Raw genomic sequence first — 16,533 nt, forward strand, 5'->3', positions numbered from 1 at the left:
TACAGCAAGTTTACTGTAACATTTGAGTGACTTATTTCAGTCAAAACAACTGATACTGTTCACTGCATATTTGATCGTCAGCTATGCAAACTCACTCATGATTGGCTAATTCTACATATAACAAGAGTTTAAAGTATTTTTCCCCCAATCAAAATCTGTCTTTCAAGTGACTATAGTTTATCTTACCTGTCTCTGAACTCCAAGGAATTCTGACCTAACTACCCCAGTCTCCATCACACAACAGGCCTTAAAACTAGAGGCTGATGGGTAAAAATGTTGTTCTGGGGCTGGGGTAATACAAGATTTGAATTTGGATATTCTATGAGGATCAACATATACATCCTGTGAAAGACAAAAAGTATAGAATTAATAAATAAGTTTTATGTGATCAAATTTCACAATTTTTTGTATGTACTTCATCCCCCCCCCAAAAAAAAACAACAAAAAAAACACACAAAAAAACCCCACATCATTGTGCCCTCTAAGCCAATCTGACGCACCCCTGCCTGACACATACAATATCTAGTGACACATCAAAATTTGGTGTCCCCTATCTCTTACAATATGGTGACTCACAAGAAATGCCAGATTTTATCATTTTGACTCACAACAACACAATTTGACTATCATTAGAGGGTACACTGCTACACACTCAAAATACATAAAAATAAACAACAGCAACAGCAACAACAACAACAGTACAAACAGCAGCAGCAGCAGCAACAGTATGAAGAAAAGTCAAAAACAGACGTTTCTCACTGGTTTCAGTAATGTCTGGTAAAATTAACTATGCAATTTCAAGGTTTTGCACAAAAAGGCGATCAACCAGAAGTGCTTTTGGTGCAAATATATTCCAAACAAACTTTTGGGGAAGGAAAGCAATCAAAAGAGAATGAGCCATGTATCATATATTTTAAAACATATCATATTTTTGTATCTCCACTCACCAACAAGACATCAGGTGCAGCTGCCTCCATGACAGAATCCAAAGTGTAGAATGATAGATATGAACACATTTCATTGGGTTCCTGAGACTGCCTACAAATTGAAAACAACATTTGAAATTGTCATACTACCTTGGCAACCAAGTTTTCGGTTTACTCATAGAGACACAAAGTGTTTTTTGATGTGGTAGATTTCACAAATACCTCGGTTGCCAGAGTAGTATATCAACATGTCACAACAATAGTTTTAGTTTGTGTCTATCTATTTTGTTCCATTTCTAGTATCTATACAAAATCAAATCATCTTTTTTATTCTAGGCATTCTCTAATATGTTAAAATCAAGGTTAACAAATACAAAAAAAAACCAAGTTTATTTTTTCTATATTTACCTTACAGACACTGGCATTTGAGCATGATACCATCTGTTCAAATCAAAAAGTGCCAAAAAACAACTGGTTTGTGATCCTTGGCCTGCAGATGGCGCTTCCCATGCAAATAATGCTTGACTGAGATCTGTTCTGTTAACAACTGCAAAACAGATCAATAATACAACAAAAAGATCCATAGGTTAATGCACAGAAATGAAATTTGGTAGAGTTGGGTTACGTTGTAAAATTTATTACCATGACAACTATCAGTGTTCGAAATTAACTTTTTTCCTTGGTAGTCCCATTGGGTTACCAACTTCAGAAATTCAGAAATGTCTGCTTTTTAAAACATGTTTCTCAAATTTCAAAATTTCATAATGACTGTAATGTTTATTGTTAAGTCAATAGATTTTCCAGGAGTTTATCACATTTTTCCAGGACTTTCCAGGAGAACCAACAAGTCCTTTGAAATTCCATGTTTTTCCATGTCTTTCCAGAAGTTTCCAGAGTGAATGAATCCTGATTATAATGTATATTACTTGTCACTAATGGAAATAATATTTTCTCTTGCCGTCACACCCCACCCCACTACTTTCCAGAGGTGGGGGTGGGGCAGGAGAGAGAACGACTTACCATGATCTCCCAATGTAGAATCTTCATGTTTCATTCTATCTGGTGAGAATTCATTGACCAACGTAGAACAAGTAAATAAACGACTTCCGACAGAAGTCTTTCTTTCGAGATTGTAAATGTCAGAGGTCAAATCATGTTTGAATTTAGGACTACAGTCTTCAAGAGTCTGAGAAAAAAAAGGAGAAAAAATAAACAAGTTGTCAGAAAAGTGTGTAGTTACTAGTGACAGTGACTGAAATAAAGACCACCAACACCGTGGTATGGATCTCAACAATCTAAAACTGATGCTTCATGTGGGCTATTTCTATCAAAAAGTCAACGTCAAATCCTGGAATGACAGTGCTAAATCACAATGCTGTACCAACAATATCCTTTTCAACAATGCTGCCAGAACAGCTGACAATTCCCCTCAGTACACAAGATACAAGCAGAGTGGACATTAATCTAAGGTTACATGACTCACCCCCTCTATCAGATTTTTAAATGCAATCAACAAGTAAAATAAGTTAAGTATATTTATACCTTGTATAAGTAGCCATGGTAATCATGGTTCTCTCTCTCTTCAAACGTTAGTTGAAATAAATATAGTGATACAGGAATATCTTGACTGTAAAAAAACGAATAGTAGATGTTAAGGAACTGTCATTGAGGTCACATTCGACTACGAATGGCTCAACATTGCAAATTAGTATTGTTTCGCATCGCAGATGCAAAATGAATTAGTGTTTCATTCACCGTCGAGAACTGACAACTTGGAGGTTTGTCGAGAATTTGAATGGAGAAGGTTCAACATAACAAACGTATAAAGAACTAACGTTTCAGAGACATTCTGACATGATCATTCTATTTGGAGAACTAACAACAGTCGAGTAACTTCTTTTCAACCTAAAAACCTTCAAGTTGTGAGTTGGAAGAAATTAGTTGTGAGTGCAAAACGGAGAGTGTCAAACATTGCAAACGTAAAAAAAATTGTTGTTTCAGAGACATTCAGATATGATTATTCCAAATTGAAAACTCACATCTCTTGACTAATTTCTTTCAACCAAAAACCTTCAAGTTGTGAGTTCGAAGAAATTAGTTGGGAGTGCCAACAGAGAGTGTCGAACATCAAATGTAAAACAGAATGATAGTTTCAGAGAGATTCTGACAAGACCATCATCACTGAGAACTCACAACTTGAAGATATTTTGGTTGGTACAAAAAAGAAAAGTGTGGAAATGAAATGGCAAACATAAATTGAACTATTTGTGTGAGAACACATACTGACCTTGACTCCGTACAGACTGGTCCTTTAGACAACCACAGATAGCAACAATATCTTGGATCATCATCTGGTTCTTGGTATGCAAAGTGTGTAACTGGTGATGAATTATTCTCAAGGGGACTGGCATATCTGTAGAAATACATCATTACATTATACACTATTACATTTTATTGCAGTGTTATGGCCCTGCCCTGTTGTTGGTTCAAGGATGCACCATAATTTTCTATACATGTTACTTTTTTTGTATTCTGTTTGTGCAGAGAGGTTTGCAATCTGAAAGTTCCAGTTGTTGGTTCACTGTTGTAACCACTCACTTCCCACAACTCGCTAACTCACTAGAGGTTAAGGCATACTATATATAAGTGGAAACAACGACTGATTTTCACACTAGGGGGTTTGATACTCATGGTGTTGTTGTCAACTGACTGTACCCTGCGTTTACTAGTAAAATCCTTCTCTCTGTCATTCCTGGCATTAAATCTTTATTCTATAAACTCACTCACAATTAAAGAGGTCAATATGTCTTTCTGTCATTTAATGATGATCAAGTTATTGTTATTCCAAGTGTGATAAAGACAATGAAAAATCATCACATAAGCAATGCCTTCTCACATATTCCATCTTGGAATGAGAGGATCACATATTCTCCCCCTTTTGGCTGATGAAGGGAAATACAAGCACCACCCTGTAGCGAAACATCATGGATTCCATGCTAGATGCAATCAATAGATGAAACTCCAGCATCTGCGTATTTCGACTTATGGCTAACTAGTAGTTATACTCACTCTAGGATAGGTCCAATCAGACTCCAAAGCTGAAAACAGCCAAAACTGAAACCTATCACCAAGCTCCCTGTCTGTTTGATAAATTTCAATGCTGTAATGGATACTTCTGATGCATAATAACTACGGATCGTGTTCCCATTTGGTTCTCGGAAATCATAAGAACTTCTCTTGTGGCAGTGTTCTGTAGTGGTGTAACAAATTTACAATACAAGGTACATATATCAGGATGTACGTAAACAATACAAGACAAAAACTGGCATTATATTTTTTCAAAACTAAAACCATTAGCTCTTCCTTTTTGTCACAACTGTACAGATTTCCAAAAGTAAGCTTTGATTTCTTGAGGAATGGTTGTCTGTCTATTTAGTCAAAGTTATAACTGCATTGGCATGAAATTGTTATTGAATTGTCAAACTGTCAAAAAGTACCCAATTGAATTCTGGGTACCTGCAATAGCTTTTTAAAAAATTACCTCATGCTAGAGGGTCAAAATAGAATAAGAAGGTTGACTTATTTTCACGCGCACCTAGAGTAATACATGTGAAACACGTGGAGCGGAAGTTATGGTGTTGACGAGGAAATCAAATGTTCGTAATTTTTATGATGTGCCTTGGCAGTAATATTCTATTTCAGGTACCGAGAATTCAGGACCAGTGTGAAAGTGACTGACATTGTGACATGAATTATTGCATGGATTTCATGTGAATGTTCTCCATCAAACTACATTGGAAGAGATCCTGTGTATTTAATAATACAGATAGAAAATGGTAAACCCCATAAAAACTTATTATTTTTTTTAGTTTGATGCTAAAAAAAATAACTAGGTTTGTGATGATGAGACACCACTGCCTTTTAGACTTTCAAAGAACACACACAACATCCCTTGTTTAACTTACCATCTACAAGGAGAGCTAAGTGTTCTCCTCGCCTCACAGCCTGAATCCTTTTTTCTTCAACACCTTGTGTCTTGGAGGAGATGAGGAGTAACTTAGAAGGATAAGTCTCATCAGAAAGTTTACCATCTTCATCAAGTCTCAAGTCTATCAAATAGACATAGCCTTGGTCTGTACCCACGGCAACCATCCCAAAGAATAGATGTAGCTGAGATGATAGTAGATAGTTTGGGGCTCTGATTCCACCCACGTTGGTTATAGGTTCTATTGTTGATACCTATAGAAATAGTAAACAGAATATAAGAAGTGAAGTCGTGATAGTGTAATGGTTATGTGTGGCTGGCTCTGAATCTGCAAGCTGCTGGTTTGAGCCTTGGCACTACCATTTCTCTCTAAATGGCTGAAGTCTTTGACGAGATTTGAACCACAATAGGCCATTCCAGGCTGCAAACAGGAAATTGCAAATACAGCACCCTCGCTCAAATTGGGGTATCATCACCTCATAGTACTGTTACTTAGGAGCTCTGTCCCTTGGTATTCTGTAAATCAGGGATGTTTTTTTGTATTGTTCAGACATCGAGGAAAGCAGCAGTGCTCTATGATTAAACTGAGTAACCTAAACCATGTATACCCCAAGGTACACACATACAGGAAGTAGAGCGCCACCATGGCAAATTTTGGAAAGGCCTATTGTGCCCAGTCTTACGGCTTTGTCATCATTACTAGTTATCAAAGCAGCTTACCTTATATGGTATTGTGATGGCTGCGGTAACCTTGGAGATGTAAGGGTTGAAGACACACAGCATTCCACCAGATCTACACTTCAATCCTACAAGTAATCTAACCGATGATCGCCTAGATGACATCTGATTTAGACGATATTCTCTGACACATGATATGGTCATAGTGCTGTCTTTGTTAAAACACCAAGCAGTTTGGCGGACACCATTGGCTGTGTGTATGACTTCTAAGGTCTGACCTCGCACTAACCATGCCCATTTACCATCTACGATAAAAATGTAAGAAATATTCCTGGTGAACATACTTTATTTTGTTATCTAAACTGAACACAGTACATGTAGGAAACAAATCTTCTTGTCTCTGAAGTGTATAAGTGCCAGTGTTTTTAAGGGTGGTAAGCAGGTAAAACTTACCTGAGTTCCCTTGTCACTTTACCGAGATTCCCCACCAAAATGATGTTACAATATATGGGAACTAGGCAAATTTTACAGAGATGTTCTTATCTCCTGCAATGGTGTTCATCTTTAATTTATAGAAAAAGTTGCTAAATGTAATCACGCTTGACCTAGTACACAGTTAGCCATGTTTCTCAATGTAGAGACATTTTTAGTCAATTTTTGACAAACATTAGATTAATGTAAGTTGTAACACTACAAAACCGATACAGAGTCACAACTACAGACAATGACCCAGCCTTTACAAGGGGTAGGACACTTTGAATTCATGTTGAAGCTAAGTGAGACAAAAGACATTGATTTCATTCACTTTCACTTCTCAGTTTGCATTTGTCATGACACAGTTAGCATCAATGCGAGCTTAGGTGGAATTATGTATGAGACTTACTAGGCACTTGTTTTCCCTAGGGGGTATTTGTTTGTACACAACTTTAAAGTACAAGTTGGGGAAAAGGGGATTAATATGTTACAAAGCAGTGTTTTTGTGAAGGGTGGTATACAGTAGGTAAAATCTACCTGAGTTCCACTGTCATTTTACCAAAGTTCCCCACCAAAATTATGGTACTGGAAATAATATACCAGTTTTCACCCCTTTATGTTACCAGGGTTACCGGGGTTCCCATCCCTCACCAAAAACATGGACAACTATTATTTAAAGAATGAAAACCAAATAAAAGAAGACAGACTGAAAAACAATATAACTTGATTACTTTACTGTTAGTGTTACACAAAAACTTAGTTCATGGTTGTGAATATTGCCCTTACCATTACATACTCCTCCAAAGATAGTGTCATTGCCATCATCACTGATATCACTTTCCAATGCTTTGACACTTGCAGCGTTATAAGCTGACAAGCCAGAAGTAAAGTTTGGAATCTGTTCACGCTTCATCATTTGTGGTTGCCAGGCAACTAATTTTGATCTGAAAAACAACATGTTGTATTTAGTAAAAAAGAAAAAATCCTCAAGTAAAAGATGTTTAGAACTCTAGATTTACTTGTTCATTATATGCCATGAGCTAAGTCAGCTTTCAAATGAATATTAATCTCAACCCTAGAGTCTTCATTCCTACCTCGATCTATACAAAGTGGATAATGCATGTATTAATCACACAGGAATGGGAGCAAAAACTTACACAAGGGTGACTGTGGTATTAAGATCAAAGGAAGTGATCAAGGATAGGCATTGGAAAAAGGGAAAATTGTAAATGTAATATTACAATTGTAGCAGTATAGAGCATATATGATAAAACTTGTAGTATTATTGTCTTGGCTGAAACCACGTGTGCATTGTGCATTGATCATTTGATGCGAGTTTACCAAGGCACAGGAATCAGGAAGTGATTGGATCACAGTTCACATGGGTAATTCTTTCCAATTACACCATATCGGGGGGACATGATCGTCCCGTGCGGCGTGAACATTAACAGTTCCTGTAACTTGACAGCTGCGTGCATTATGTGCATATTGAAAATGTAGATTGCAAGGCAACACAACACCTACAAACTCGCCGGGTACATCGACCCAACCTCATCTACAGCTCACGCTTTTCACACGAAACGATGTCCTTTATTAATCTTCAGCATAAAAAGTGGTATGACAGGTAACACATACACTTACCTAGATCAAAAGACTGTCGTGAAAACCGTATAATTTCTATTTAGACATCGCGGGAACATCAACTTTGAATGTACGGCGCCATGTTGCACGCGGAAGTTACGTCCTGCGCAGAGCTATGCGCAGGTCACGCGCCCTCATATTTTTTCTGAAAATTTGTTTTCCCACAAGGGTTACCGATTACCTTCGCTAACACTTTATATCAACTAGATTTATTAATAAATATTTATGAAAATGTCTTGCTGGTATAACGTTTGTGATTTATATATATATTAAACACATCTTCCTTATCTATCACTAATCAAACTTTTAACCAATCAAAGACGATTTTATATCATGCATAATATCTTCAGTAGATTACTCATTATTGGTCAGTTCATGTCAACAAACTTATCTGGGCGCTTCGCCCGGCGACTACTGAAACCTAGCTGAAGACAATCGAAGGCAGGAGAGGCTTATCTTCTTTCTACAATTTCCGGGAACTTTTTACCCTTTATCTTCGCCTTCCGTGTTTGAAACGTAACATACTTGTATGTACTACAGCCAAAAAAAATCATAAACAAGTAGAAAGTTGGTCTTTGGTAGTACATGGTGGAGGCCTGTCCTGTGAACTTCAACTTGTAAATTTGGGTGGTGAAATATGTAACGAAATAAACACGTCGAACTTACTGGTTTTACTCTCCAAGTTACGAAGAATTTTGGACATTCAACACCGCAGACAGGTACCATGATATCCGGGATGTAAAGGATAAGACGGTGTGACAATCACAGAAAAAATGGAAAAGAAACTTGAAGGTAAGTGAAATAACAGTTTTTATTTCGAAATAGTAAAAACGTATAAACTCACCCCGCGGGTACGGTACGCGGTAGTGAAAATGTTCGTGACAGTGCAGTCTACAAGATCGCCATATATAGTCATGCTATTTTGCATATATGAATATTTATGATCGAATCGTTCCTAGGGAGATGTCTTTAATTTAACCAATCACAGCTGTAAAATAATATTCAGTGTTCTATGAAGCATGTAAATAACGTGATTATTGACATTACCATACAAAAACAATTGTAGAAATTACAAATATTGAGAGAAAATTACAAAATGTACACAAAATATTCTCCTACATCTTATTGGTCAATTGACAAATGATTGACAGTTAACGCTCCCGATCGATGAAATGATAGTCACTGAGCTCGAGCTTACAATAGCAGACGACACTTTTAAAGATAAGGTTCAACAATGCAAACGCATCAATCTTTGTCAAGCCTTGCAGCAATTATTTTAGCCTTTTTATTTTTAATTAGCATTATTGTGATCGTTGTGTTTGTTGGCCATGGCCCACAGAAGAAATGTAAAAACCCGTTCCATGAAAGGTGGAATAGAGGTTCTGAGGGTGAGAAAACCGGGGTTGAAATAGCGAAATATGTACGGAAGGACTTTCGCAATGCCTTCGCTAGACTTGGAGTTCACAGGACAGCTAGTATCTGCACCAACTGCCTTCGTATGGCTGCAATGCGACGGGAATTTACGCAGCACTTCAATAATGTTGCGGAGCGGAAAGTTCAGGTATGTACAAAAGAGGTTGTTTTTTATAACTCTGAGGGCGATGTATATAATGACCTCTCACGTTTGACCGATGACCTTGTGCTTCCAAGTTGCTGAACGACATAGCCTTTGTTGTGAACTGATAATATGTTGATACAGTTGATATCTGGATCCCACTTGCAATTTGCAGTCTGTCTCTGTGTTGTAACATACATGTAGTCAGAAATTTTCTTTGTACTGACCGAGCCTCGTCTCGTGCGGGATCCGGAGCAGTCCTGTTTGACGACCGTGGACGGGACACAACTCTGACAAATAACAAATGTAGTGACTAGTCCTGCTTGTAATAATTGTGAACACTGACAAGAAACATTACAGACACTGTCAGAATTGAGTCCCGACTTATTCCGGTTGCAGGACTAACAAATTCAATGTCTCTAAACACGGAGCTGAGAACGAAAGGGACAATGTCAGCATTGAATCTCGACTTTCAAGTCTGCAAGCAGGACGATGCAGCTGAGCAAACTAAGTTTACTTCTATATTCGTTGGAGCTTTTTTTGTAATGATGATTTGCTCGTGTAACAGTAAATCAAATATGTATTATAGTTCTATAGACTTATGTTGACAGTCAGTGTATAGTTAGCAAGTGTAAAAACTTTATTGATGATCACTACATTTGTAGTTGTTTGACGACTCGTTTAATAATTGGAGACGCGGGGTGACACACCTACGAGTGGTATGTACTATTTTGTGTATTTCATTTGTGTGATATTTGGAATTGCTTTCTTCACAGGCTGATCGCAAACGAAAGGAGACCCATGAAGAATCTCCAGCTACATGTATAGACATCGACTATATTCATGATATTACACAGTCACAGGTTAGTCATGATATAATTGGCTAAGTAAGGTCAGGCCGTTTACATTATATAAACAGCTAGAAATCCACATGTAGATTACAGGACATGCCTGTAACAGACCTCCTGCACCTCCTAAAACAGGGTATGTGAAAAAAGTGATGTTATATAGGGTCTATAAATCTGGTAAGATTTCATAGCTGTACTAATAGACATGTGACAGCTAGCATATTAGATGTAAAATTATGACTATTGTGATCTGTTTGAAAAATTTCATGTACAAATGCAGTTACATGGTCTGTACATTTCTGTACATCTTCTCAGAGATGTTTTCACAGTATGAGTGATGTAACTGGTCTGTTGATATAAGTATGTATACTTATCAGTTTGTATTATCTAAGAATATGTACCAAACGATATATTAATGTTTTAATTATAAACAGTGAAATGTTGATAAAATAAGATCTGCTAATACACTTGTATACACAATCCATGTATACAGTTATATCAACACAGATACAGCAACATGTAGAAAAAACATTATACTCTAATAGAAAATGATCCATCCTTGATTTTTCAGTAGACTTTTGAATAACAATGACTATGTACATGTGTGTGGGAGTGCATAACACCCCAAAACGAATATTTAGATTTGAAATGAGTTACTAGTACTTTTGTTTTAAAATACTAATACCCAACTAGCAGTAATTGTTAATTTCACTAATCCCATACTTCCAGTATCCAATTATCCATAGAGTGCATATATATTTCTTGATTCTCACTAAATTCCCAATTCATGGGTTGATTTTTGCTGTATGATTTATTTAGTGTCCAAGCAAAGGATGTTCATCTATCCCAGGTCATATTACTCGTACAACACTCCAAAACCAAGCTATAGCTACGGTAACTCCAATTGATAGTCACACAAAGGTAAGATGCTATTTGTGTTGCATATTATTTAATATGTTACTTTATTGGCAATGGTAAAAATTTTAAAATTATACGAAATTTACATGATACAGTACACATTTGCTGAACATGTTCACAACAGTATTATATGTTGTTCTTATAATTGTAAAATTGAATAAATGAAATCTATGTAGTGTTTTTAAGTACTGCATTTATGATTGACGATGTACATTGTGTACTTCATTATTATGGATGGCTGATATAATATGCATGTATTTGTAACATCATGATATTAACAAATTCAATGAATTTTTTTTTTAAGTATAATGGTGTTGCAGATACAACTGTCGTATTTCTGAAGCAGCAAGAGGTGGTACACTTTGTCCTGAAACAAAGGCAAGTCACAGTTACTGCTGTACATTGCATATTTTATTTTAACGAGTAAGCTCAGTTGGCAGGATCACGCTTGTTCGTATTCAGGGGATGTGGGTTCGACTCCTACATCCCTATATGTCTCACTTGTCTCTCCTCATTTTTCATTACATACATACATACATACATACATACATACATGTATAATCTTGAAGGACTGGTTTATGTAATTAGTTCCAATGTATACATGAGCGAAAGATACACTGATATGAAAGCGATTACATGACATAAAAATGACATGAATATACCAATTTTCCATCACTTGAACATGTAACCTGTAACACATGTAACATGTAGCACATAGTCAGTAGACCGATTCAATAACATCATACATTTTGGTGTACACAGTACTACAGGCAATGATACCAAGCTATATCATTAAATGAAATGAAAGTATGCAACTTCTAGAGATTTAACAGTTTTGTATTTTACACTTATTTCAGATACCAGAATATGCTAACATGTACAACCTTGATGTTGTAGGCGAATACCAGCAACTAATTAGTGAGCTGAAAGATCAGGTAAAGTCCCTAATACAGGATGTAGATGAGTTAAGTGAAGAAGTGACTACTCTTAGAAATGAAAATAAGGACCTGTTAGAAGATAAAAATAAACTAGAAGATGACAAGGATGAATTACAAAAGAAATTAGACAATATGTATGAAACACAAAAACAGAGGATTGAGGCAGTCAAACAAATAGGTTTCATAGAAAATAAGAATGCCTATGAAGAAACAACAAAACTGACCAGGGATAAAGATAGAAGGAGCTTAGATAATCTAATAGATGTCAATTTAGTCAGTCACATAAATTCTAGAAATCCTGTTGTTGTCGCATTTATAAATGCAATAACAGCTAAACAGACAGAAAGTGGGATTGGTTTAATAGGGAATAGTGAATCAGTTAAAATAGAATTAAATGTGTAAATTGTGTAATTAAGTAATGCCACTGACATCTGTAGTGTATGTAATCACAGCCATCCAAAGGTTGAAAATAGAATTAAATGTGTAAATTGTGGTAACTTTGGTTTGAAAAGAAAGAGTAAAAAAGGTGTGGATACAAAGACATACAGGACAAAAAGCACTTGTGATGATAATACAATTTTATTTCATGAGTATACTGGCCACACAGTGACTAATGAGGGAGGTACCCAACGGGTAGTAATGAAATATGAAGGAAAATCCCCAGACACTGAAAATGTACTTAACCAAGTTAGGAAGGCCAATATTAGTCTTGTAGACCCTATGTTTGTAAACCCATCTTCTCTGGAAGCTATTGTAATAATTCTTAGGGCAATAGGGAAACATGCAGGGATTCATAAATACTGCAACGGTAAAGGAAAGAGGGAATGGACCATTGTAAGATGTGATGGCTTACCCCAGCACATCATAAGAATAAGCTATTCATAAGTATGGGGATGAGTTTGATTGGGTGGTTCTTCGCACTGGTCCAGGTCATGAAGAAATGAATATAATAAGATCTTTTGCAGAAATGTATTGGGAAATTATCTATTCAGAGTTTGGGAAGACACAGGGTTTTGTGACTGAGAAGGCTCAGCTTTTCTTTAAGAGATGTGGGGACCACCATCAAAGTTTTGATAATTTCTGTAAATTCCATTAAGCTATCTATCAAGAGTTACTTTGGCCATATACGTGTGAGTCTCAAGTTCCATCACCTTATGACTTTTGGAATGGATAAGAAACAAAAGTAGTGATGAAACGATACAGTTTGTTTGGACAACAATGCTGCAACATTGCCTTGGAATTCATTTGTTCAGGAAGGGGGTCCGAAACAATGATACTAAACTTTTCAGAGCAGGGAGACAATTATTTTCTCCAGTTTGGTTTGGACGTTGTCACCCAAAATACCAGGAAATAGAGTCATGGGATGAGTATGATAGATTGTGTTGGCCAGAGGCCCTAAGGGAGGTATTAGAACAATATGAATCTGTTTCTAGATCTGGAAAGCCAAATAAACACCAGGGTTTGGACTTTGTCCTTGAAGAATATAATAAATCAATCAAATCATGGATAGTGGGGACTCCTGACTATACTAAGTGGGAAAGGGTCATTCGCAACCATCACAGTCTTGTATGTCTCCGTAACACCACATTGATGGCACTAGGAATGAGAGTTGACAATTCATTTGATCGCAATCTTCCTCCATATGAAAACGATCTTGTTAACTTCAAAGTGGTGTTAAGGTCCAAGGCATATCTTACACCTAACCCAGGTAGAACAATTACCAATATTCATGGGGAGGATCTTGACATTGGTTTGCTAGATTTTAATAGCGAGGCAGGTATGAGAAGAATGAGATTTGTCACTCAGTATCTATGGGCCTCTAAGTTCCCTCAGAGAAGAGAACACGTCCCTGTAATTTTTGTTACTAAAGAAGAAAGGGCAAAATATAACAAACTAGAATCTAAATCTGTGGCACAATTAAAGTGTGAAATGCAATCCTACTTGTCAGTGATGTCTCCAGAAAGAAGAATAGAGTGGGATAGTAAAGTAACTAGACTGAGTAAAAGTAGGGTTGTTAAATCAACATGGTTAAAACCTGTCACAGAAATCCAGGATGCAATAATTAATGAAGTGGGGGAAAGTGATGGTAATGTAGATGGTATTTCTGAGGATGACAAGTGAGACAAATATTTGTTAAAGTGAAGATTAAAATTATCCAGTGAAAATGTAACTATTTTGATGCTACAATGTGAAGTGTATCTTTTCATGATTACAAATATATATGTATAGACTCTGATAGTTTAAAAGATTAAAGTAGAAAAATTAAATTTAGATTACATTAGAGTTGGTTTCTATAATATTTAATGCTAGATGTAAGTTTCACTGTTTATCTCAGCAATAACATTTTTGCATTGTCTTTTTCAGGTATGGTGTTTGGGGTTCCACCTTTCATATACGAATCATAAATCTAAACATGGCTGATTTGGAGTAATTAATTCATAGAAATAATGAACTGTCAAGTTGCTCTCTACATCTTTATACAAATATACCAAAGTCAAAACAAGACAAATGTCACTGTAGTACAAATTAACACATGACACTGTGTTGAATAATTTTGTTGTTGGTGTAGGTCTGAAATACCATTATTAAAATAATTGGATTGTTTTTAACATTTTCTGTCCATTTTATATTTGTAGACAACAAATAAGCATGAGGGCAAATTGACATTTCATGTAAAATTTCAAATTGAAATTGTCCAGTTATTAATGGTAATGATGCATACATGTTTTTATAAAACACACACACACACACACACACACACACACACACACACACATACACACACACACACACACATGCATGCATGCACACAATACATCTATTCAAGTAATTGGTCGAGTAGATAGCATATTCAGTAAGGAGTCAGTTTTTTTTTTATCTGTAGCTTGTTTCACACATTTTTGGAGTTTTTATATATCCAACTGATTCTGGTAGTACCTTACAGCACTCCTACTGAAGGCTTACATACATGTTCATACTATGCATTGTATGTGTGTATGTATGTATGTATGTATGTATGTATGTATGTATGTAATACTTGTAAATGTTTCAATTCAGAAGTTTTATTTGAAAATAAAATTCATTGTACATCATAATTCATCGTCTGTCATTTTCATTCCCTTATAGATACATGCTTGCTTAGACATAATTTGATTGCAAGTTTGACTAGAAATAACGCCCAATTGTCCATCTTACCATCCCTTACCACTCAACCATCTACCCATCAATACCTATTTAGCCCAAACTACATTCCCCAAAATAGTAAATAATGACAAACCAGTAGTTAATTGTGACAACTGTGTATATAAACAGTTGAAGGTCTTAACACTACAAACAAGGAGTATGTGTAAAAAGAAATTAAGACATCAATTACAGTGTCCTTGCTAGTATTTCTAGTTTTCTCAGACCAGAGATAAAATATTGAATTAATGAAATAAGTGACACAAGTAATATATTGTGCAAGTGACATCAAAAAAGACAATTTATTGTTTGTCTTTTTGATATCATGTTAGAAAGGTGATGATGATCCCATCACACCAAAAAAATGAGAAATAAAGTAGTCTGTGACAAAAGTTATATCAATCAACATAATAGGGGTATCAAAAGTACAATGACATGTTTTGCAAATTAAGTATATTGCCAAGTAGTGCTTCGGATTTGTTTTAGAAACAGCTGTAAGTTGAAAGACCAAAGCATATCTCTTGTTAAATTAGAAATCATCATTAACACACCCACCTTAATTTTACACACATAACCAACCATTGAATCATAGAAATACATCACATGACCAAGGTTTGCCTGAAGTCAAAAACATGTACGTAATGGTCTGTCAAACAAGTGATGATTCCCCCCCCCCCTCCACGCCAAAACCAACGACATCAGCAAACACGAACTAGCTACAGTATAGTCTCTGTATGTCACAACGATAACGTAATACTATACACATATGTGTTGTATCCTAATCAGCGTTTACTCAATAGCACAATGGTGACGGTAATCTGTGTAGTTTACCTACCTGTGATGTATTAAAATCAAAATTCAAACTTCGAACTCTACACTAAGTTAACATTTTGTGAATGTGCACAGAACAGCTTTCATAACACCATGAAACGATGTAATTCACATTTGTACACACACACACACACATCACGCATTGATTACGGTAGTTCTCTTTTTGGAGGGTGTGTGGCCCTGAAAAGGGCCGTTTTGATTTGGTTTGGTGTCTAGGGGAACAAGACAGGAAAACCCTGGTTCAGGACTATGTCCTTTGCCCGAGTGACGTCCTCTGTCTTCACCATGAAGCCGGCCGTACACATCTGAACTTTACCATACCGCCGAGAATGGAAGAAACAACGGCCCTTTGGCTTCAAATAATACCGTCCATTTGAAGCTAGACGTGCATCAATCACTTTTGATAGTAACTGAGCAGCGTCTCTCTTCAAATGGCCGAGTACTTTTGGATGTTGTTCCATTCCATTCTCGACGATACCGCAAGCATTCGGATCATGCACGTTATTCAATTCATGGATGATGTTGTATCCTCTCCCTGGCGTTAGTTCCCCCGAATAAT

General features: G+C 36.3%; 2 protein-coding genes across 2 annotated transcripts in view; one reads left to right on the plus strand and one right to left on the minus strand.

Annotated features, from left to right (window-relative positions):
- LOC144451346 (protein ELYS-like) overlaps positions 1-7,792 on the minus strand; it is a 66,893-nt gene extending 59,101 nt beyond the window's left edge. The window contains exons 1-11 of the mRNA XM_078142156.1: positions 7,705-7,792; positions 6,850-7,007; positions 5,632-5,894; positions 4,892-5,165; positions 3,996-4,176; positions 3,214-3,339; positions 2,469-2,553; positions 1,947-2,112; positions 1,335-1,473; positions 948-1,038; positions 187-342 (exon numbers count right to left, since the gene is read on the minus strand). Of these exons, the coding sequence (XP_077998282.1) occupies positions 187-342; positions 948-1,038; positions 1,335-1,473; positions 1,947-2,112; positions 2,469-2,553; positions 3,214-3,339; positions 3,996-4,176; positions 4,892-5,165; positions 5,632-5,894; positions 6,850-6,979 (1,611 nt within the window). The 5' untranslated portion in view covers positions 6,980-7,007; positions 7,705-7,792. The remainder of the gene's footprint in view (positions 1-186; positions 343-947; positions 1,039-1,334; positions 1,474-1,946; positions 2,113-2,468; positions 2,554-3,213; positions 3,340-3,995; positions 4,177-4,891; positions 5,166-5,631; positions 5,895-6,849; positions 7,008-7,704) is intronic.
- A 1,398-nt stretch (positions 7,793-9,190) lies between these two features.
- LOC144451625 (uncharacterized) lies at positions 9,191-14,539 on the plus strand. The gene is made up of 6 exons (XM_078142519.1): positions 9,191-9,265; positions 10,036-10,122; positions 10,927-11,028; positions 11,330-11,403; positions 11,883-11,960; positions 14,328-14,539. Exons 1-5 carry the CDS (start codon positions 9,203-9,205, stop codon positions 11,920-11,922), a joined length of 366 nt encoding a protein of 121 aa, XP_077998645.1. The 5' UTR covers positions 9,191-9,202; the 3' UTR covers positions 11,923-11,960; positions 14,328-14,539.
- The last annotated feature ends 1,994 nt before the right edge of the window (positions 14,540-16,533 follow it).

This window comes from Glandiceps talaboti, chromosome 21 (genome assembly GCF_964340395.1).
Source record: "Glandiceps talaboti chromosome 21, keGlaTala1.1, whole genome shotgun sequence".
In the NCBI taxonomy this organism is placed as follows: Eukaryota; Metazoa; Hemichordata; class Enteropneusta; family Spengelidae; genus Glandiceps; species Glandiceps talaboti.

Excerpts from the sequence above, each read along its gene's own strand:
- LOC144451625 (XM_078142519.1), top strand. The coding sequence starts at position 9,203 with ATGGCTGCAATGCGACGGGAATTTACGCAGCACTTCAATAATGTTGCG. Across the intron at positions 10,123-10,926 it reads ATGATATTACACAGTCACAG|TGTCCAAGCAAAGGATGTTC; the intron begins GTTAGTCATGAT and ends TGATTTATTTAG. Across the intron at positions 11,404-11,882 it reads CACTTTGTCCTGAAACAAAG|ATACCAGAATATGCTAACAT; the intron begins GCAAGTCACAGT and ends CACTTATTTCAG.